Source organism: Liolophura sinensis, chromosome 12 (assembly GCF_032854445.1).
Source record: "Liolophura sinensis isolate JHLJ2023 chromosome 12, CUHK_Ljap_v2, whole genome shotgun sequence".
Classification (NCBI taxonomy): Eukaryota; Metazoa; Mollusca; class Polyplacophora; order Chitonida; family Chitonidae; genus Liolophura; species Liolophura sinensis.
The window spans coordinates 11,893,731-11,917,279 of NC_088306.1; the positions used below are offsets into that span (position 1 = coordinate 11,893,731).

At 41.0% G+C, this 23,549-nt stretch overlaps 1 protein-coding gene and 2 long non-coding RNA genes across 3 annotated transcripts; all 3 read left to right on the forward strand.

Moving 5' to 3' along the window:
• The first annotated feature begins 10,821 nt into the window (after positions 1-10,821).
• Positions 10,822-14,310, forward strand: LOC135479698 (uncharacterized). Its single transcript, XM_064759601.1, has 5 exons — positions 10,822-11,310; positions 12,124-12,249; positions 13,026-13,145; positions 13,773-13,892; positions 14,306-14,310. The coding sequence occupies exons 1-5, from the start codon at positions 11,256-11,258 to the stop codon at positions 14,308-14,310; spliced, it is 426 nt and encodes a 141-aa protein (XP_064615671.1). The 5' UTR covers positions 10,822-11,255.
• Positions 14,311-17,348: 3,038 nt separating this feature from the next.
• On the forward strand, positions 17,349-18,524 carry LOC135479010 (uncharacterized). The gene is made up of 3 exons (XR_010445809.1): positions 17,349-17,476; positions 17,836-17,952; positions 18,408-18,524. It is a non-coding gene; the product is annotated as an uncharacterized LOC135479010 (long non-coding RNA).
• Positions 18,525-18,939: 415 nt separating this feature from the next.
• Positions 18,940-21,093, forward strand: LOC135479029 (uncharacterized). The gene is made up of 3 exons (XR_010445812.1): positions 18,940-19,203; positions 20,291-20,383; positions 20,976-21,093. It is a non-coding gene; the product is annotated as an uncharacterized LOC135479029 (long non-coding RNA).
• The last annotated feature ends 2,456 nt before the right edge of the window (positions 21,094-23,549 follow it).

Consider the following 23,549-nt stretch of genomic DNA (forward strand, 5'->3'; position numbering starts at 1 on the left):
AAGACAGGGGGAAAGTAAAGGTCAGTCTGGGTTAACTGGATTAATGCTTCAAGTGTTCAGGTGCTCATCTCTTCTCGGCCAGCCCAATGGAAAAATGATTCAAAGAAAAATTAACAAGATAATAATTAATAATAATTAATTAATTAATAATTAATAAATTTGTTAATTTAAAAATTAACAAAATATTTGTTCTTGAAATATTAACTTTAAATTGATCTGAAGTATTTGCATTTAGATATTAATAATTTTTGTCTAAACTAATCAGTTTGAGATAGACGTTGATTGGGAAATAACATATTTACATGTAACTTGTATAAGTTCCATTTGTTTTGTAGCAGACACAGTCAGTGTGGGGTCCACTGAGTGTAACACAGGTGTGTTGGGCAGACAAAGCTTACAGGTGATGGAGGGAACAGCTAATGTTGGTCAACCTGGCCCAAAGCTGAGAGAACGTAAAGGTTAGTTTGGGTTATGAATTAATGTCATGGTCAAGTGTGATTAAGTGTTGAACACTGGCATATCGGTGTTTGTTGTGTAACGCGATACCCCTGAACCTGTTGTGTAACCCGATATCCCGTACAAAAATAACATTCTGCAGCATCGGGTTACACAACAAACACCAAGATGAAGGTGTTAAAGTCTATTCTACCCCCAAAATTGAAGGAAATGTGGCAAAAACTGTATATGACATGCTGCCATTCTATTTTACTCCCTCCATAGAGATCATGCATTTTGGACCAATCAACGGCAATCTTATGCCATGGCAGTTGACATAGATACGCCAGTGCTGCGTAGGTATAACGTTGTGTTGTATTGTTGCGCGACGTAGAAATGTAAAAGCTTACTGTCCATGGATTAAGACGTCATACCGCTGAGCTCAGATTGGAACATCATGGTGCCTGTTTGTGTAAAATAAAACATGTAAAAACAAAAACAATATCTATAAACTGTGCGAAATAAAACTTTTATCATGGAAGGAAATTCCGAAAATGAACAGCGGGGTAGGCTAATGTACATTTATATGCACTGAAGTGTTTTCTAGTACAGTATAGACAAGAATTGAAAACTAGTACTTTTAAGCCCGATTTTACTTGATCTAGAAACAGACAATGCAGGATATCACTGGTACCCACGGGCCTGGAGCAGACAAAATGTACACACTGCACCAGCCACAGATAGGACTGTTAAGGTTGATCAGCCAGGCCCAAATCAGGGAGAAAGTGAAGGTGAGTTTTGATGGCTGTAGATGAGGGAGAAAGTGAAGGTGAGTTTTGTTGGCTGTGGATGAGGGAGAAAGTGAAGGTGAGTTTTGATGGCTGTGGATGAAGGAGAAAGTGAAGGTGAGTTTTGATGGCTGTGGATGAGGGAGAAAGTGAAGGTGAGCTTTGATGGTTGTGGATGAGGGAGAAAGTGAAGGTGAGCTTTGATGGCTGTGGATGAGGGAGAAAGTGAAGGTGAGTTTTGATGGCTGTGGATGAGGGAGAAAATGAAGGTGAGTTTTGATGGCTGTGGATGAGGGAGAAAGTGAAGGTGAGTTTTGTTGGCTGTGGATGAGGGAGAAAGTGAAGGTGAGTTTTGATGGCTGTGGATGAAGGAGAAAGTGAAGGTGAGTTTTGATGGCTGTGGATGAAGGAGAAAGTGAAGGTGAGTTTTGATGGCTGTGGATGAAGGAGAAAGTGAAGGTGAGTTTTAATGGTTGTGGATGAGGGAGAAAGTGAAGGTGAGCTTTGATGGTTGTGGATGAGGGAGAAAGTGAAGGTGAGCTTTGATGGTTGTGGATGAGGGAGAAAGTGAAGGTGAGTTTTGATGGCTGTGGATGAGGGAGAAAATGAAGGTGAGTTTTGATGGCTGTGGATGAGGGAGAAAGTGAAGATGAGTTTTGATGGTTGTGGATGAGGGAGAAAGTGAAGGTGAGTTTTGATAGTTGTGGATGAGGGAGACAGTGAAGGTGAGTTTATCACATACTTTTTTATCACTCCAGGGCAGAAATTAATGCACAGTTGAACTGCTTCAGGGATGTGACTCAACGCAACCCAATGAAGGGAGATAACCTACTGAGCAGACACATTTGACGTCGTCTGCACAATTCAAGAATATATTTGTATCCCATGTAACCGTTGTTGTCCAGTGACAAGCATAGTATTTTGTCTGATGCTGGATAAATGAAGATATGAATGTTTGCCCATGTACAGCAGAATTAATACATGTGTATACACTGACATATTTGCTACTTTAGGACCTGTGATCTCAGGGTCCACACCATGCTATAAAACCAAGGTATCAGGTGGACAGACCTCACCACTAACAGATAGGACAGGTGAGACTGGTCAAGCTGTCCAGAGGCCAGGAGAAAGTAAAGGTCAGTCTGGGTTAATAATTGCATCACCGCTATGAATTAGGACACATTTTCTTTCCTCGGCTAATGAGGCTGGTTGTTAAATATCTGTATGTTGTTAGATATCTGAAGAAAAATATTCGAGATTTGAAGTCTTTCTTCCTCTGTGAAAAAGAAAGTTGAGATGTCAAGTTTTTCAAGTTAATTTGAAATCATGGTCAGTTTTGGATATTAATTAACTGGTAGCTCTTTGTAAAACAAAGATTGGAGCTTTGCTTTTTTGAGTGAAATATTGATTGGAAAATGACATGTACGTTTTATTATTAGAAACTGTCAGTGTGGGGTCCTCCCAGTGTAACACACCTGTGTGGGGCAGACAGGGCCTACAGGTGATGGAGGGAACAATTAGTGTTAGTCAAAAAGACCCAAAGCTGACAGCCAGCAAATGTTAGTTTGGGGTGTGTTGGGGTGTGAGATGTGTTTTGAAGACCATGTACAGTTACATGTCTGTTTTGAGTTGACAAGAATTGATGTATTTGAACATTTTTACATGCGATTTTTTATTCGTTTCAGAAACAGACAAGGGATATGGCTGGTACCCACGGGTCTGGAGCAGACAGAATTTACACACTGGACAAGTCACAGATAGAACAGCCAAGGATGCTCAGTTAAGCATAAGGAAGGGAGAGGTTAAAGGTGAGGTTGGATTTTTATGGATGTTGTAGAAAGTGTGTTAAGTTGATAAAGTATATTGCACAGTGAAGGTTGAATACCATATCAATATTTATGATCTATATAAATATGTTATAGGTTATCATTTCCACCTGTCATGAGAACAATATTTATGGTACTCAACCGTCACTGTGCAATATTCTGTTTCATATGTATATTTTGGGTGCCTCTATGGCTCAGTTGGTTAGGGCGCTAGCACAGTGTAATGACCCAGGAGTCTCACTAATGCGGTCGCTGTGAGTTCAAGTCCATTTCATTTTGGCTCCCTCTCCGGCCGTAAGTAGGAAGGTCTGTCAGCAACCAGCGGATGGTCGTGGGTTTCCCCCGGGCTCTGCCCGGTTTCCTCCCACCACAACGCACACCGCTGTCGTATAAGTGAAATATTCTTGAGTACGGCGTAAAACACCAATCAAATAAATAAATAAATATATTTTGAAAATATCATGATTTTGCCAACTTGAAAAATTTTTAGCAATGTTTGTAGACCTTCACAGTCTTGTGTGTATAGCATGATGTCATACATTGTGTCTTACTACTGGATTAAATTAATGTTGTCAGTCAAATGCTTTGCTCTTGCCAGCTGATCAGGGCAGTGTGTTGATAAAATGTACAAACATAAAAATTATATTATGTTATCTTGAAGTTGATCCTACTTAAGTTTGGATATTGAATAATTTGTGACAGATTAGAACCAGTCAGAACAAGGTGTATTTCCTATGTTTGTTGCCATTTATTTCGTAGCAGACACTGTGAGTGCGGGGTCCACTGAGTGTAACACAGGTGTGTTGGGCAGACAGAGCTTACAGGTGATAGAGGGAACAGTTAATGTTGGTCAACCAAACTCAAAGCTGAGAGAAAGCAAAGGTTAGTTTGGGTTATTTCATGTTGACTCGTTTTGAAAACCCATTGCAGTTAGGTTTTGAGGATGACAAGAGTTGAAGTATAACACTTCTGATTTGTGTTGTATTCAGTTCCAGAAGCTGTCAGTATAGGATCCCCCTGGTACTCCAGCATCTGGAGCAGACAGAATGTACCAGCCACAGATCGGACAAGTAAGGCAGATCAGCCAGGCCCCTGTCAGACAGAAGTTAAAGGTAGTTGTGAGAGTAATGTATGGCTGAGAATGGTTAATAATGCTCATATATTTCCGGTGACATTCTCCCAACTTCCAGGGCTTGTGGGTGGAGGAAGGCCTGATTATAGAAGGGCTGGGACTGAAAATAATTCTTGCTTTTCCTATCTGATATTTGATTTTTGCTTTATAAAATTTCCCCATTAATTGGGGAATGCAAGGAATGGAATAAAGATATGGATGTATTATTGTCAGTTTGGAAAGTATACCCTTTAAACATAAAGTGAACTTTATATTTTGTGAAATACTTTTCTGTACATTAATTGGCCTGTGACCATACATAACATATCTGTGACCATACATAATATATCTGTGACCATACATAATATATCTGTGACCATACATAATATATCTGTGACCATACATAATATATCTGTGACCATACATAATATATCTGTGACCATACATAATATATCTGTTGCCTCAGAATGTGTTAACTCGACATCAGCACAGTGGAACAACAATAGCTCAGGCGGACAGAACGTGAAAGAAATCGATAAAACAGTGGAGACTAGTCAAGCAGTACTGAGACAGGGAGAAAGTAAAGGTCAGCCCGGGCTAACTGGATTACATTAATGTAATAAATCAGATACTTGTCTGTTTTCAGCCAATCAGGGCAGTGTGTGGTAAAGCATTTAGTGAAGAGAAATACACAGTCTCTAAAATCTTTGGTGTTGTTAGCCAGAGAAATAAAAATTGAATTGTAAAGTTTAAGTTTCTGTTAAGGTTTAGTTATGTGTATGTAATATGAATAATCTGTTGCACCCAGGGAAGCGTTGCCCTTTTGGGGACGTGTATAGACATCGATCGCGAATTCATACTTACATATTGCAATTTATTTTGTAGCAGACACTGTCAGTGTGGGGCCCACTGAGTGTAGCACAGGTGTGTTGGGCAGGCAGAGCTTACAGGTGATGGAGGGAACAGCTAATGTTGGTCAACCGGACACAAAGCTGAGAGAAAGCAAAGGTTGGTTCAGGTTAATATGAATGCTGTGGTGGATGCTGTGTTAATATATATTTGCCTGCGGCTTGTCAGTGCAGTTTATGCACCCTTTTTAATTTGATTTTGAAGAAAAAAACTTGGTTGGCCAACTTCCAGGCTTCACAAAAAGTATAATTGTATAAGTCTGTACAGAATAACGCCTTCAGAATTGCTTGAATAAACACCTTTATAAGCAAGCAAACATTGCACAGCTTTGCAAAAAAAGTTGAAGAATTACAGTCGCTGTTCTGTATGACCTAATTGTTGGCATTTTCATTTTCAGTTTTACCTTAAAGTTTTTATTTTTTTGCTGATTAGACAATAACATTTTATAAGAAGAGAATTAAAAGTCAAATAAGTGGGTATTTATTTTGTGTGACAACAGACATAGTGGGATACAAAGTAATTCAGGCATATTCAGTGGGTATAAGTTGCGAGAAATCTAGATAACAGATATTGTCAGTAATCTCAACCTAAGAAAAATTAAAGGTAGAGAAATTAAAGGTACATGGTTTGATTATCCATGTTGAAAAAGGTTTGGTAAAAACATGCATGATAATAACTTTGAATAGATCTAGTGAAACCGCTGAAGTGCAGTTCGTACATTTCCGGTAGAAGTCTTCTTCTCAGAAGGTAGCGAACAGTACAGTTCGTTTTCCGCTTGACGATCAGGAAACCAGAATGTTGGACGTAGGTTCCGAGTTTACATGAACAAGCCGGCAGTTTTAACAACTCTCACTGGCTGAGAGGCAACAATCCCCTGCCCCCAGCATAAATTACAGGGTGGTAAAGATGGAGAATGTGATGAACTCAGCGATTTATGCCAGCTTTGTCGTTTTCAGGCTTTTCGTGTTTGGCGGGGAAAAATCGTAAAATTATGCAGGAGGCACCACCAGATAGAAAAAAATGTGCTTTTTTCATCCCAGAATGTCATTTTTTAAAGTTTTCTTTTCTTCTAAAAATAATAACAGGTGAAAAATTTTAGCATTCTTTAATTTGACTTATTCTGTTTGTAGAAGATGGCAGTACAGGATCCCACTGGTACTCCAGCATCTGGAGCAGACAAAATGTACCCACTGTACAATCCACAGATAGAACAGTTAAGACTGATCAGTCAGGTCCAAGTCAGGCAGATGTTAAAGGTAAAGTTTTAAGAGTAATGAATAGTTAATAATACTCATATATTTCCCGTGACATTTCCCCATTTTCCACGGCTTGTGGAGTGAGGAAGGGCTAATTGTAGAAGGGCTGGTTAGGTCCAAGTCAGGCAGATGGTGGGTTTTCATAATTATATGTCATTAAAGCTTGTCATATTTCCAATCAGGTACATCCTTCATTTTTTGACCGCTTTGGTAGTCCAATGATTTGAGTGTCCGTCTCGAAGTTGAGAGACCCTGGGATCAAACCCGGGCCGGGTCATAGCAAAGACTTTAAAAATGGTAATTCCTGCTGCTTTGAGTGGCAGGAAGTTAGAGCAAGGAAACATGACTGATTGGTCCGGTGTCAGTGTAATGTGGCTGGGTGGGGCGTCATGTCTGGTGTCTTCGGCATGATACTTCAGTGGCGGCAGCACTTAGGAGGCATGGCACAAGAGGGCACAGTATATATACACACGCCTAATGACTCCTTGTCATCATATGACTGAAAAAATGTCAAGTACGACTTTAAACCCCAAGCGTACATACATACATGTACATCCATCATTTTCTTGGCAAACAACAAGGAATTTAGTTTTCAAAGTTCAAAGGACAAGTGTAACATGTTTTAATCACATGCTGTTCATTTTGTTTGGATTTCTGATATTTTGTTTTATATGCATATATGGATATTTAATACAGAAGAGCATGAAAAATTCTCCAGTATGCTGTTAAGACAACTTTCAAATAATTAAATAAAGTGGCTTTTTCCTTTGTTTTAGAATCTGGCAGTATGGGACCTACTCGGTGTAATCCAGGTATGGTGGGTGGGCAGAATTTACAAGTGAAAGATGAAACTGTTGATAGTTGTCAACAGGGCCCAAGGCAGGAGGAAATTAAAGGTAAGTCTTAATGATGTGGGATGTAAGGTTGCTGTGTGTCAGATATGCCCTGTGCTTTCCGGGTAATAGTGCAACACAGGCTTGTTTTTTTTTTTTTTAAATTAAAAAAATTATTGTTGAGAGTAACGTTGCTCTACCACAAAAGTAAGGTGGGTTTGTAGAGAATTTTTAAAACATTGTGGCTTATGAAAAAGAATTGGATTTGAAATAAATTAACATTTATGGAGAAATCAAGGAACTATTTTTTTTATGATTGAATCGGGTTACGCCAACAAAAATATTTGTTAAAGTTGCCTGGTACAATGATTGAAGTGCCAACCCACCTGTTCTCTTTTACAGTTTTAATATAATTTTGCTTACGTGGAAAGGTCTGGCAGCAACCTGTGGATATTCGTGGGTTTCCCCCGGGCTTTACCTGGTTTCCTCCCACCATAATGCTGGTCGCCGTCTTATAAGTGAAATATTCTGGAGTGCGGTGTAAAACACCAATAAAATAAAAAAAATAAATAGTTTTGCTTTCAAATTGGCCCTGGTTTCATTAAGTATATTTGGCTAGTGGTAACCTTATCTGCCATGAGGACATTAACTTGTTCTCTGGGCTTAGCGTTACTTAACACTAAGTAAAGGTATGCTTCCTGAAATGATCCCAAATCTGTTTCATTAAGAAGTTTTGTGGTAAAAAGAGGGATGAACAGTTATAGTTGCATGCAGAGCAACTATAATCAAGTCAAAGATCAAGTCTTGATCTTTGACAGTAGACAATAATTGAGGTGTAAAATATTTTAATTGCCATTTATGACAGACACTGTCAGAGTCGGGTCAGCTCAGTGTAACACAGGTGTGTTGGGCAGACAGGTGATGGAGGGAACAATCAATGTTGGTCAACCAGACCCAAAGCTGAGAGACAGCAAAGGTTAGTTTGGGTTATTAATGTCATGGTGTGAATTGTGATTAATATAGAGGACTGCTGGATCTTAAGTGGATTTGGACCTTCTGTGTCGGAAGTCTGTAACATTAGAGGAGTATGTTTACATCATATGCCGATCCTAAGTAAGACGAAAATGTGTGTATCATATTAGGACGAAAATCACTGCTTTATGGCACTTCATTGGGCTCGGGGAGAAGATGTATATAGGTGAGAGATGATGACACTGTGACGATTACCTTCCCTTGACAGTCAAGACCAAACCCTGCTTGAAGTGCATTGCAAATTCAGGTTGGTTACCAGAGCAAAAGATGTTGTCCTAGATTCACTGAAGTGATCAGGATGGTGCGAACAGCCACGTATGATCCAATCAGTATGGCAGTATGATGCCTGCAGGATGATCCAACCAGTATGGCGGCATGATGCATGAAGGATGATCCAACCGGTATGGCTGTATGATGCACACGGGATGATCCAACCAGTATGGCTGTACGATGCAGGCAGGATGATCCAACCAGTATGGCTGTACGATGCACGTGGGATGATCCAACCAGTATGACTGTACGATGCAGGCGGGATGATCCAACCAGTATGGCTGTATGATGCCTGCAGGATGATCCAACCAGTATGGCTGTACGATGCATGCGGGATGATCCAACCAGTATGACTGTATGATGCACGTGGGATGATCCAACCAGTATGGCTGTATGATGCCTGCAGGATGATCCAACCAGTATGGCTGTACGATGCACGTAGGATGATCCAACCAGTATGGCTGTATGATGCCTGCAGGATGATCCAACCAGTATGGTGGCATGATGCACACAGGATGATCCAACCAGTATGGCTGTACGATGCACGTGGGATGATCCAACCAGTATGACTGTACGATGCACGCGGGATGATCCAACCAGTATGGCTGTATGATGCCTGCAGGATGATCCAACCAGTATGGCTGTACGATGCATGCGGGATGATCCAAACAGTATGACTGTATGATGCACGTGGGACGATCCAACCAGTATGGCTGTATGATGCCTGCAGGATGATCCAACCAGTATGGCTGTACGATGCACGCAGGATGATCCAACCAGTATGGCTGTATGATGCCTGCAGGATGATCCAACCAGTATGGTGGCATGATGCACGCAGGATGATCCAACCAGTATGGTGGCATGATGCACACAGGATGATCCAACCAGTATGGCTGTATGATGCATGCGGGATGATCCAACCAGTATGGTTGTACGATGCATGCGGGATGATCCAACCAGTATGGTGGCATGATGCACACAGGATGATCCAACCAGTATGGCTGTACGATGCATGCAGGATGATCCAACCAGTATGGCTGTACGATGCATGCGGGATGATCCAACCAGTATGGCTGTACGATGCATGCGGGATGATCCAACCAGTATGGTGGCATGATGCACACAGGATGATACAACCAGTATGGCTGTACGATGCATGCGGGATGATCCAACCAGTATCGTGGCATGATGCACGCAGGATGATCCAGTCAGTATGGCTGTACGATGCACACAGGATGATCCAACCAGTATGGCGGCATGATGCACGCAGGATGATCCAACCAGTATGGCGGCATGATGCACGCAGGATGATTCAGTCAGTATGGCTGTATGATGCAGGCAGGATGATCCAACCAGTATGGCTGTACGATGCAGGTAGGATGATCCAACCAGTATGGCTGTACGATGCACGCAGGATGATCCAACCAGTATGGTGGTATGATGCATGCAGGATCTGCACCACATATTTGATCAAGATATATGATTATACGTGTATAGATTATATCATTAGGATCAGGCACATATAAATACGGTGAAGTCAGGGAGGCAAGAAAATGTATATGCGGATCTTTAAAATGGCTTATATTCTGCTTCAGAAACAGACGGTACAGGATATCGCTGGTACCCACGGGTGTGGAGCAGACAGAATGTACACACTGAACAAGCCACAGACAGGACAGTTAAGACTGATTTACCAGGTCCAAGTCAGGCAGAAGTTAAAGGTGAGTCTTGAGTGCTAAAAGTAAATGCTTTTTTTTGATATGTCAGTTTTCTGATAAGATTACCTTTTGTGTGATTGTATTCTTGCCACTTTGGAAACGCTAAACTTAGTTATGACTTGATACCCAAGTCAGGTAGATGTGAAAGGTGAGTTTTGATTATGCTGGTTTAAAGAATGGTAGACATGATGCTGCTGGTTGGTCAGTTTCAGCTGTTTAGTGACCATTGTCCAGATACATATAATGACAAAGGAAGACTTGTATTCATGTATAAAATTTCCCCATTAATTGGGGAATGCAAGGAATGGAATAAAGATATGGATGTATTATTGTCAGTTTGGAAAGTATACCCTTTAAACATAAAGTGAACTTTATATTTTGTGAAATACTTTTCTGTACATGAATTGGCCTGTGACCATACATAATATATCTGTGACCATACATAATATATCTGTGACCATACATAATATATCTGTGACCATACATAATATATCTGTGACCATACATAATATATCTGTGACCATACATAATATATCTGTTCCCATACATAATATATCTGTGACCATACATAATATATCTGTTGCCTCACAATGTGTTAACTCGACATCAGCACAGTGCAACAACAACAGCTCAGGCGGACAGAATGTGAAAGAAATTGATAAAACAGTGGAGACTAGTCAAGCAGTACTGAGACAGGGAGAAAGTAAAGGTCAGCTCGGACTAACTGGATTACAGTAATGTAATAAATCAGATACTTGTCTGTCTTCAGCCAATCAGGGCAGTGTGTGGTAAAGCATCTAGTGAAGAGAAATACACAGTCTCTAAAATCTTTGGTCTTGTTAGCCAGAGAATTAAAAATTGAATGGTAAAGTTTAAGTTTCTTGTTAAGGTTTAGTTATGCGTATGTAATATGAATAATCTGTTGCACCCAGGGAAGCGTTGCCCTTTTGGGGACGTGTATAGACATCGATCGCGAATTCATACTTACATATTGCAATTTATTTTGTAGCAGACACTGTCAGTGTGGGGCCCACTGAGTGTAGCACAGGTGTGTTGGGCAGACAGAGCTTACAGGTGATGGAGGGAATAGCTAATGTTGGTCAACCGGACACAAAGCTGAGAGAAAGCAAAGGTTGGTTCGGGTTAATATGAATGCTGTGGTGGATGCTGTGTTAATATATATTTGCCTGCGGTTTGTCAGTGCAGTTTATGCACCTTTTTAATTTGATTTTGAAGAAAGAAACTCGGTTGGCCAACTTCCAGGCTTCATAGAAAGTATAATTGTATAAGTCTGTACAGAATAACGCCTTCAGAATTGCTTGAATAAACACCTTTATAAGCATGCAAACATTGCACAGCTTTGCAGAAGAAGTTGAAGTCACTGTCCTGTATGACCTAATTGTTGGCATTTTCATTTTCAGTTGTACCTTAAAGTTTGTATGATTTTGCTGATTAGACAATAACATTTTATAAAAAGGTTTATTGAAAAAGGTTTGGTAAAGACATGCATGATAATAACTTTGAAGAGATCTAGTGAAACTGCTGAAGTGCAGTTTGTACATTTCCGGTAGAACTCTTCTTCTCAGAAGGTAGGGAACAGTACAGTTCTTTTTCATCTTGGCGATCAGGAAACCAGAATGTTGGACGTAGGTTTCGAGATAACACGAACAAGCCAGCAGTTTTAACGACTCTCAATGGCTGAGAGGCAACACACTCTGAGCGTAAATTACAGGGTGTTAAAGATGGAGGACAGCTTTGCCGTTTTCAGGCTTTAAGTGTATGGCGAGGAAAAATTGCAAAATTATGCAGCAGGCACCACCAGATAGAAAAAAAAAATGTGCTTTTTTCAGCCTATAGTGTCATGTTTTTAAGTTTTCTTCTGCTTTAAAAATAATATCAGGTGGAAAATTTTAGCATTCTTTAATTTGATTTATTCTGTTTGTAGAAGACGGCAGTACAGGATCCCACTGGTACTCCAGCATCTGGAGCAGACAAAATGTACCCACTGTACAATCCACAGATAGAACAGTTAAGACTGATCAGTCATGTCCAAGTCAGGCAGATGTTAAAGGTAAAGTTTTAAGAGTAATGAATAGTTAATAATACTCATATATTTCCCGTGACATTTCCCCATTTTCCACGGCTTGTGGAGTGAGGAAGGGCTAATTGTAGAAGGGCTGGTTAGGTCCAAGTCAGGCAGATGGTGGGTTTTCATAACTGTATGTCATTAAAGCTTGTCATATTTCCAATCAGGTACATCCTTCATTTTTTGACCGCTTTGGTAGTCCAATGATTTGAGTGTCCGTCTCGAAGTTGAGAGACCCTGGGATCAAACCCGGGCCGGGTCATAGCAAAGACTTTAAAAATGGTAATTCCTGCTGCTTTGAGTGGCAGGAAGTTAGAGCAAGGAAACATGACTGATTGGGCCGGTGTCAGTGTAATGTGGCTGGGTGGGGCGTCATGTCTGGTGTCTGCGGCATGATACTTCGGTGGCGACAGCACTTAGGAGGCATGGCACAAGAGGGCACAGTATATATACACACGCCTAATGACTCCTTGTCATCATATGACTGAAAAAATGTCAAGTACGGCTTTAAACCCCAAGCGTACATACATACATGTACATCCATCATTTTCTTGGCAAACAACAAGGAATTTAGTTTTCAAAGTTCAAAGGACAAGTGTAACATGTTTTAATCACATGCTGTTCATTTTGTTTGGATTTCTGATATTTTGTTTTATATGCATATATGGATATTTAATATAGAAGAGCATGAAAAATTCTCCAGTATGATGTTAAGACAACATTCAAATAATTAAATAAAACAGCTTTTTCCTTTGTTTTAGAATCTGGCAGTATGGCATCTACTCAGTGTAATCCAGGCATGGTGGGTGGGCAGAATTTACAAGTGAAAGATGAAACTGTTGATAGTTGTCAACAGGGCCCAAGGCAGGAGGAAATCAAAGGTAAGTCTTAATGATGTGGGATGTAAGGTTGCTGTGTGTCAGACATGCCCTGTGCTTTCTGGGTAATAGTGAAACACAGGCTTGTTTTTTTTTTTTTAAATTAAAAAAATTATTGTTGAGAGTAACGTTGCTCTACCACAAAAGTAAGGTGGGTTTGTAGAGAATTTTTAAAACATTGTGGCTTATGAAAAAGAATTGGATTTGAAATAAATTAACATTTATGGAGAAATCAAGGAACTATTTTTTTATGATTGAATCGGGTTACGCCAACAAAAAATACGTGGAAAGGTCTGGCAGCAACCTGTGGATAGTCGTGGGTTTTCTGCGGGCTTTACCTGGTTTCCTCCCACCATAATGCTGGTCGCCGTCTTATAAGCGAAATATTCTGGAGTGCGGTGTAAAACACCAATCAAATAAAAAAAATAAATAGTTTTGCTTTCAAACTGGCCCTGGTTTCATTAAATATATTTGGCTAGTGGTAACCTTAGCTGCCATGAGGACATTAACTTGTTCTCTGGGCTTAGCGTTACTTAACACTAAGTAAAGGTATGCTTCCTGAAATGACCCCAAATCTGTTTCATTAAGATGTTTTGTGGTGTAAAATATTTTAATTGCCATTTATGACAGACACTGTCAGAGTCGGGTCAACTCAGTGTAACACAGGTGTGTTGGGCAGACAGAGCTTACAGGTGATGGAGGGAACAGTTAATGTTGGTCAAACTGGCCCAAAGCTGAGAGAACGTATAGGTTAGTTTGGGTTATGAATTAATGTCATGGTGTGAAGTGTGATTCATATAGAGGGCTGCTGGATCTTAAGTGGATTTTGGACCTTCTGTGTCGGAAGTCTGTAACGTTAGAGGAGTATGTTCACATCATATGCCGATCCTAAGTAAGACGAAAATGTGTGTATCATATTAGGACGAAAATCACTGCTTTATGGCACCTCATTGGGCTCAGGGAGAAGATGTATGTAGATGAGAGAGGATGACACTGTGACAATTACCTTCCCTTGACAGTCAAGACCAAACCCTGCTTGAAGTGCGTTGCAAATTCAGGTTGGTTACCAGAGCAAAAAATGTTGTCCTAGATTCACTGAAGTGATCAGGATGGTGCGAACAGCCACATATGATCCAACCAGTATGACTGTATGATGCCTGCAGGATGATCCAACCAGTATGGCTGTACGATGCATGCAGGATGATCCAACCAGTATGGTTGTACAATGCACGCGGGATGATCCAACCAGTATGACTGTATGATGCCTGCGGGATGATCCAACCAGTATGGCTGTACGATGCACGCGGGATGATCCAACCAGTATGGCTGTATGATGCACGCGGGATGATCCAACCAGTATGGCTGTACAATGCACGCGGGATGATCCAACCAGTATGGCTGTACGATGCACGCGGGATGATCCAACCAGTATGACTGTATGATGCCTACAGGATGATCCAACCAGTATGGCTGTACGATGCATGCAGGATGATCCAACCAGTATGGGTGTACGATGCATGCGGGATGATCCAACCAGTATGGCGGCATGATGCACGCGGGATAATCCAACCAGTATGGCGGTATGATGCACGCGGGATAATCCAACCAGTATGGCTGTACGATGCACGCAGGATGATCCAACCAGTATGACTGTATGATGCCTGCAGGATGATCCAACCAGTATGGCTGTACGATGCACGCAGGATGATCCAACCAGTATGACTGTATGATGCCTGCAGGATGATCCAACCAGTATGGCTGTATGATGCACGCAGGATGATCCAACCAGTATGGCTGTACGATGCATGCAGGATGATCCAACCAGTATGGTTGTACAATGCACGCGGGATGATCCAACCAGTATGACTGTATGATGCCTGCGGGATGATCCAACCAGTATGGCTGTACGATGCACGCAGGATGATCCAGTCAGTATGGCGGCATGATGCATGCAGGATGATCCAGCCAGTATGGCTGTATGATGCACGCGGGATGATCCAACCAGTATGGCTGTACGATGCATGCGGGATGATCCAACCAGTATGGCTGTACAATGCACGCAGGATGATCCAACCAGTGTGGTGGTATGATGCACGCGGGATGATCCAACCAGTATGGCGGTATGATGCACGTGGGATGATCCAGTCAGTATGGCGGTATGATGCACGCAGGATGATCCAGTCAGTATGGCGGTATGATGCACGCGGGATGATCCAACCAGTATGACTGTATGATGCCTGCGGGATGATCCAACCAGTATGGCTGTACGATGCACGCGGGATGATCCAACCAGTATGGCTGTATGATGCATGCAGGATGATCCAACCAGTATGGTTGTACAATGCACGCGGGATGATCCAACCAGTATGACTGTATGATGCCTGCGGGATGATCCAACCAGTATGGCTGTACGATGCACGCAGGATGATCCAGTCAGTATGGCGGCATGATGCATGCAGGATGATCCAGCCAGTATGGCTGTATGATGCACGCGGGATGATCCAACCAGTATGGCGGTATGATGCACGCGGGATAATCCAACCAGTATGGCGGTATGATGCACGCAGGATGATCCAGTCAGTATGGCGGTATGATGCACGCAGGATGATCCAACCAGTATGGCGGTATGATGCACGTGGGATGATCCAGTCAGTATGGTGGTATGATGCACGCGGGATGATCCAACCAGTATGGCCGTATGATTCACGTGGGATGATCCAGTCAGTATGGCGGTATGATGCACGCAGGATGATCCAGTCAGTATGGCGGTATGATGCACGCAGGATGATCCAGTCAGTATGGCGGTATGATGCACGCAGGATGATCCAACCAGTATGGCGGTATGATGCACGTGGGATGATCCAGTCAGTATGGCGGTATGATGCATGCAGGATGATCTAGTCAGTATGGCTGTATGATGCACGCAGGATGATCCAACCAGTATCGTGGCATGATCCACGCAGATGATCCAGTCAGTATGGCTGTACGATGCCTGCAGGATGATCCAGTCAGTATGGCTGTATGATGCACGCAGGATGATCCAACCAGTATGGTGGTATGATGCATGCAGGATGATCCAACCAGTATGGCGGCATGATGCATGCAGGATGATCCAACCAGTATGGCTGTACGATGCACGCGGGATGATCCAACCAGTATGGTGGTATGATGCACGCAGGATGATCCAACCAGTATGGCGGTATGATGCACGTGGGATGATCCAGTCAGTATGGCGGTATGATGCACGCAGGATGATCCAGTCAGTATGGCGGTATGATGCATGCAGGGTCTGCACCACATATTTGATCAAGATATATGATGATACGTGTATAGGTTATATCATTAGGATAAGGCACATATAAATACGGTGAAGTCAGGGAGGCAAGAAAATGTATATGCGGATCTTTAAGTTGGCTTATATTCTGCTTCAGAAATAGACAGTACAGGATATCGCTGGTACCCACGGGTGTGGAGCAGACAGAATGTACACACTGAACAAGCCACAGACAGGACAGTTAAGACTGATTTACCAGGTCCAAGTCAGGCAGAAGTTAAAGGTGAGTCTTGAGTGCTAAAAGTAAATGCTTTTTTTGATATGTCAGTTTTCTGATAAGATTACCTTTTGTGTGATTGTATTCTTGCCACTTTGGAAACGCTAAACTTATTTATGACTTGATACCCAAGTCAGGTAGATGTGAAAGGTGAGTTTTGATTATGCTGGTTTAAAGAATGGTAGACATGATGCTCCTGGTTGGTCAGTTTCACCTGTTCAGTGACCATTGTCCAGATACATATAATGACAAAGGAAGACTTGTATTCATGGGTCTAATGCAATAAATGAGGCATCATTCTTAGCAATTTTGCATTTCTGATGTAAGTAGCTTCAGTAATAAATCTGAAGTTTTCATTTTGATATGTAGTAATTGGTTGCTGCATTATTTGAACTAGTAGCCATTTATTTTGTTCCAGACACTGTTTTAGGGTCCACTCAGTGTAACACAGGTGTGTTGGGCAGACAGAGCTTACAGGTGATGGAGGGAATAGCTAATGTTGGTCAAACAGACACAAAGCTGAGAGAAAGCAAAGGTTGGTTTGGGTTATGATGTGAAGTGTACTTCATAAGAAGAATTAACATGTCTAGTTATAGGGGTTTTGGTAGTCAAAAATTAAAATGTAACATCTTTAAGATGGAGTTCATTTTGTTTCAGACATTGACAGCACAGGATCTCGCTGGTACCCACGGGTCTGGAGCAGACAGAATATACATACTGGGCAAGCAACAGATAGAACAGTTAAAGCTGATCGGTCAGGCGTAAGTCAGGGAGAAGTTATAGGTGAGTTTTGATTGTGGAAATTATTAACAAAGCTTGCAGAGGTAACACAGGTATATGTAAGTGTGTGTACAAAGGGACATTATTATGGAGCAGTCACTGTTCTCTTTTTGTTTTTTTTTTCTAATATTTGTTGTTTATTTATTTTTTTTTTTGAGATTTAATGCATGAATTAAGGCTTAGATGTAAACACTTTAGAAGTTTGGAATGCAAGCTTACATCTTGCATTCACAGTATTTAAATATTCACAGAATTTAAATATGTCTTTGTATTGACATTCAGTGAAATAATTGTGTTTCTAAGAAGAGAACATTTTTGATATTTGTATGATATATATATTTATAAATTTCCTTTTGTCACAGAAACTGACACTGGGGGATCGCCATGGTACTCCAGCATCTGGAGCAGACAGAATACACAAGCCACAGATAGAACTGTTAAATATGATAACCCAAGCCTAAATGAGTCAGAAGGTAAAGGTGAGTTTTTATCATTACTTGGAATTAAATTAATTACTATTAAAAGATTAAACATTAAAGACTGTTGTATATCCTGTTAATTTCAGCCACTATTTTCTTGGCAAAAGCCAGTGTTGTGTTATGTTCAAAGTGTCATATGATTTTCTGGTATCTTCTGACTTTTCGCCTGATATTTAGTTTTACTTAATTTCTTACATTAATTTAAATCAATGTATATATTTTAGACATTCATAAAGTAACCTGTTGTAAAAACCTTAAAAGATTTGCTACATTCACAATCAGTTCAATGTTGGCATCTGCAAGACAGAAATTCAAATATGACCTAGTTACATGACCATTTCTTTGGTTTCAGGAACCAGCAGTTTGGGAGAAACTCTGTCTAACACGGGCACGTTGAGTAGGCAAGACAGAAATTCAAATATGACCTATTTATGTGACCATTTCTTTGGTTTCAGGAACCAGTAATTTGGGAGAAACTCTGTCTAACACGGGCACCTTGAGTAGGCAGCATTTGCTTCTGACGGATAAAACAGTTGATGATCACAGGCTACTAGATTCCAAGCTGGGAGAAGCTAAAAGTGAGTTTTAATTGTGGTGAGGTTTAAGGATGGTGAATATAATTTGCATTTTGTGCAGTGCTACAGTCACCATTTTTTATAAAATACCAGTGGAAAATGAGGAAGGAAAACTTCAAAGGGTTAGTCCAATATGTTAAAAGGCATTTCCAGCTTGCAGATAATCCCGGGTTAAAAAAAACCCATTTCATTCTTGCTTTGCATTTCTGATGATATAATATATGAACAAACTGAGCTGAAATTTTAAATACAGATTTTTTTTGCTTATTTATTTGATATAACATATTGAAGTTGCCATTTACGATGTACTTTGTAGCAGACACTGTCAGTGTGGGATCCACTGAGTGTAGCACAGGTGTGTTGTGCAGACAGAGCTTACAGGTGATGGGGGGAACAGTTAATGTTAGTCAACCAGACCCAAAGCTGACAGACAACAAAGGTTAGTTTTTGTTATGAATTAACATCATGGTGTGAAGTTCGTTGAACATTTGTGTATACTGAAGTGTTTTGGGATGCAAAAGATTTGAAGATCGATGTTTTTTGGTTTCAGAAACTGACAGCCTGGGATATCGATGGTACCCACGGGTCTGGAGCAGACAGAATTTACACACTGCACAAACCACAGGTAGAACAGTTAAGACTGGTCAAGCAGGCCCAAGTCAGGGAGAAGTTAAAGGTGGGTTATGATACTGTTACATTGTCTATCTATAGATTTATGTATTTAATTATTTGATTGGTGTTTTACGCCGTACTCAAGAATATTTCACTTATACGATGGCGGCCAGCATTATGGTGGGTGGAAACCGAGCAGAGCCCGGGGGAAACCCACGATCATCAGAGTTCATGCTGACAGAGTTTTCCACGTATGGCTGGAGAGAAGCCAGCATGAGCTGGACTTGAACTTACAGCGACCGCATTGGTTAGAGGCTCCTGGGTCATTACCCTGCGCTAGCATGCTAACCAACTGAGCCACGGAGGCCTCCTGTATCTATAGAGGGATAAAGCTTGAGAATAGCTGAATTCAAAACCAGATGCTGTACTCTTTAGCTCTTCATTCCTAATATTTGATTTGATTTGATTTGATTTATAGAGGTATTGTGAGTGCAGGTAAAAGTGGCATTGGTGTTGGTGTCCAGGTAAACTTAAATATTTATTTATTTACTTGATTTACTTGTTTTATGCAGTACTCAAGAATATTTCACTTATACGAGGGTGGCCAGCATTATGGTGGGAAGAAACAAGGCACAGCCCGGGGGAAACCCAGGACCATCTGCAGGTTGATGGTAGACATTCCCACGTACAGCTGCTTTTTTGTTAACATCAACTTAGGCTGCCATTTAAACAGAAACACTTAATTATCACCGAGCTGTTAAATTTCTCCTAACCCTTGTGTATAAAGATTGGTCCTCTAAGTTTCCATTTACTTTCTTTAATACAGACACTCTCAGTGTGGGATCTGCTGAGGGTAAGACAGGTGTTTTGGGCAGACAGAGCTTACAGGTGATGGAGGGAAATGTTAATGTTGGGCTGCCGGACCCAAAGCTGAGAGAAAGCAAAGGTTAGCTTGGGTTGTGAACGCCATGGTGTGAAGTGGCAGGATTGAGTTGAAGGACATCAGCATTTGCAAAGCACTTCTAATGTTTCACATGAACAAAACCAGCGGTTGCATTTATTTAAACAAGCATTTATTTTGGTCTTTTTAACTACAAGTAAAAAAAAATAGAAAGTGAGATTTAAGGTTACTAAAGTTTGTTTTATTTCAGAAACTAGCAACAAGGGGTCTACTCAGATTATACAAGGATTGGAGAAAACAAATCAGGCTGATCAAACAGAGCAGAAAGAGGGAAAAATTAAAGGTGAGCCTTCAGTTGAGTGAGTTAATAATTCTTGCAGAATGTGTAAGTTAAACATTGCTTCATTGTTTTCACTCGGTATAACTCAGTTTATCAGAGATAAACATGTGCTACTGGAGGTGACATTGAGACATGTCACCTCCACAGTGAGACATGTCACCTCCATAGTGAGACAAGTCACCTCCACAGTGAGACAAGTCACCTCCACAGTGAGACATGTCACCTCCACATTGATACATGTCACCTCCACAGTGAGACATGTCATCTCCACATTAAGACATATCATCTCCACAGTCACCTCCACAGTGAGACAAGTCACCTCCACATTAAGACATATCATCTCCACAGTGAGACATGTCACCTTCACATTGTGACATGTCACCTCCACAGTGAGACAAGTCACCTCCACATTAAGACATATCATCTCCACAGTGAGACATGTCACCTCCACATTGAGACATGTCACCTCCACATTGAGACATGTCACCAATCAGTCTGCCATAACTAGGGTGCTAAATGCAGGACACATAGGATGGGTTTTTTCTGAGGTAAACAAGGCTTGAAAGACAATATATCATGTTTTATTTGGTTTCAGAAACTGTCAGTGTAGGTTCTTCCTGGTACTCCAGCATGTGGAGCAGACAGAATGTACAAGGCACAGATAGAACAGTTAAGGCGGAACAATCAGGCCCAAGTCAGGCAGATGTTAAAGGTGGGTTTCCATCTTCTGGGGATGCAGTACACAGGGTTTGTACAGGGAATGTGTAGTCTCTCCTAGCTGCTGTCACTGTATGTAGGGACTGGTTACAACGTGTACAATACATCTGTTGATGACAACTTTTCCTCCACCAATATGGCTTATATATCTGCACATCAGTCTGGAAAAGGGTAGTTTGAAAGGTCACTTCAGTTTCCGCCACCTAAAGTCTGCTGATAAATGATGATCAGTTAGCAGGGTTATTTAAAGTTTAGAAAATAAAATTCATTGGTGTAGAAAAGAACCCTTCTGATATGAATGGTAGTTTTTTACATTACTTCCCATGTATTTACATTACTTCCCATGTATTTACATTCAGTTATATTTACTTTGCACATGTAAAAGTTTGTTGCTTAATTTGTCTAAGGATCTGGGGAAACAGGAGCCACTCAAAGTAACTCTGACGTCTTCATTGGTCAGAACATGTTGGAGAGAGCAATTAAGGCTGATCAACCTGACCCAGGTCAGGGAGAAGCTAAAGGTAAGTCTTGATGACTGATGTCATAGAAGGGTGAATTAGACTGTTCTTAGCTCATGAAGTGTTACATCCAATATTGTGCAGGCATCAGAAAAACCCAGTTACAGATTGGGGGACCGGGTAATGGCAGAGTGGTTAAGGTGCTAGCATTTTAATCACTAGATCTGACAAAATGTTGTAGTCAGCCCCATTCTTAGTGATTCCCCTGATTTCACTGTTCTTGGGGGCGATACTGGCAACATGAAAGTGATGATGTCCTCTTGTGTGGTCTTACATGAAGTTTTCTTAATATTGCTTTACCCTCTGCCATTAGCACATGTAATAAGCCTGATAGTGGTTCTGAGTGGTACACCAGTACACATGGGCAGAACAGGACATACATGTATGTGGGATAAACGAAAACACAGTTATAGCGTCAGGTGTCACTATATACTTGTAAACTTGCAAAATATGTGTGAATTTGTTGGTTTATGTGTGACTGCAAATTAAAGGCTGCTGTAGCAGTGCTTTACTGTAACAACATGGGTTTTGTCCTACAGCAAAGAAATCTCAATCATGCACACTGTAAACAGCTGTCTGTCTTCCTGGGTGATGTGTAGAGGTTTACTGCGGCCACTCCCTTTTTGCTCCACCTGCATGTATAAAAGTGGTCGCAGTCGTGCATTATGAAGTGTGAATTCCTTGAGCATGGTGTTATACAGCTATGAAGTGAATCAACAAATAAACTGTGCAAAGTGGAGGTTAACTTCTACCTACTCTTGTCTCATTAACGTAGTATGGTGGCAATTTATCCATGCATTAAAATGTAGGTCTTTTCAAATCAGTAACAGGCTGTCATTTATTTTGTTTCAGAGAGAGGAGACAGAGATAATTTACTACCAGTTGAGAGAACAGTTGAATCTGGTCAACTTGTCCCAAACAACACAGAAAGTAAAGGTTTGTTTTGATTAGCAATGTTATGAAATGTGTACGGATAGAGATCATATCTTTCCAGTTAAATAATATTTTCAGTTTTTCAAACAAGAGCACAGGGAAAGAAAGGGTTGATTTCAAGGGATCATTCCAATCAGGTCTTCTTTACTGTTGTGTATGAATTGTTTTTTCTTCTTTATCATATCAATATGGTATGCACTGAGAAACTGCAAAGTGGGTATTTCAGTATTTCATTAAAGCCTTTTTTAGTCATTTCAAGGAGGTGTTAATATTAATACACTTGTAATGAGTATATGTTTTCAAACAATTCAGAAGTAAGTAAAGATACATACAACAATTTATGCCTTAATTTGCATGATGTTAGCTGATTGGTGGATGAATAGTCAGCGTGACTTTTGTAATATCTGGTCAAGTTACAGTATAGTGATGCGGAGTGTTAGTGCTAAAAATAAATTTAGCGATGCTTATAGGTTAAACATTCTTTCATAGTAAAATTCTAATGTCATTTTTACTTTCATGGATATGCGAAGTTAGGAACCTTGTGATCGATCAGAGCTGATGGGGATAAGTGAGAACGTGAAATGTTCATGTAGATATTGGTGAGAAAGACTTGAAATATAGTGAATATATTAAGGATGACATAATATTGTTTCAGAAGCTGGAAGTATGGGATACCCCTGGTACTCCAGCATCTGGAGCAGACAAAATGTACCCACTGTACAACCCACAGATAGAACAATAAAGACTGATCAGCCAAATGTACCAAGTCATGGAAAATTTAACGGTGAGTATTCATCTAGGCAGGGGTGCAGTGTTGGCCTCAGGCAGGGGTGCAGTATTGGCCTCGGGCAGGGGTACAGTGTTGGCCTCAGACAGGGGTGCAGTGTTGGCCTCGGGCAAGGGTGCAGTATTCGCCTCAGGCAGGGGTACAGTGTTGGCCTCAGGCAGGGGTACAGTGTTGGCCTCGGGTAGGGGTGCAGTGTTGGCCTCGGGCAGGGGTG

What these genes read in the sequence shown, in the direction of transcription:
- LOC135479698 (XM_064759601.1), top strand. Translation starts at nt 11,256, where the DNA reads ATGGAGGGAATAGCTAATGTTGGTCAACCGGACACAAAGCTGAGAGAA. An exon ending in AAAGCTGAGAGAAAGCAAAG is followed by an intron (nt 11,311 to 12,123) that starts GTTGGTTCGGGT and finishes TTCTGTTTGTAG; the next exon opens with AAGACGGCAGTACAGGATCC. An exon ending in AAGGCAGGAGGAAATCAAAG is followed by an intron (nt 13,146 to 13,772) that starts GTAAGTCTTAAT and finishes CATTTATGACAG; the next exon opens with ACACTGTCAGAGTCGGGTCA.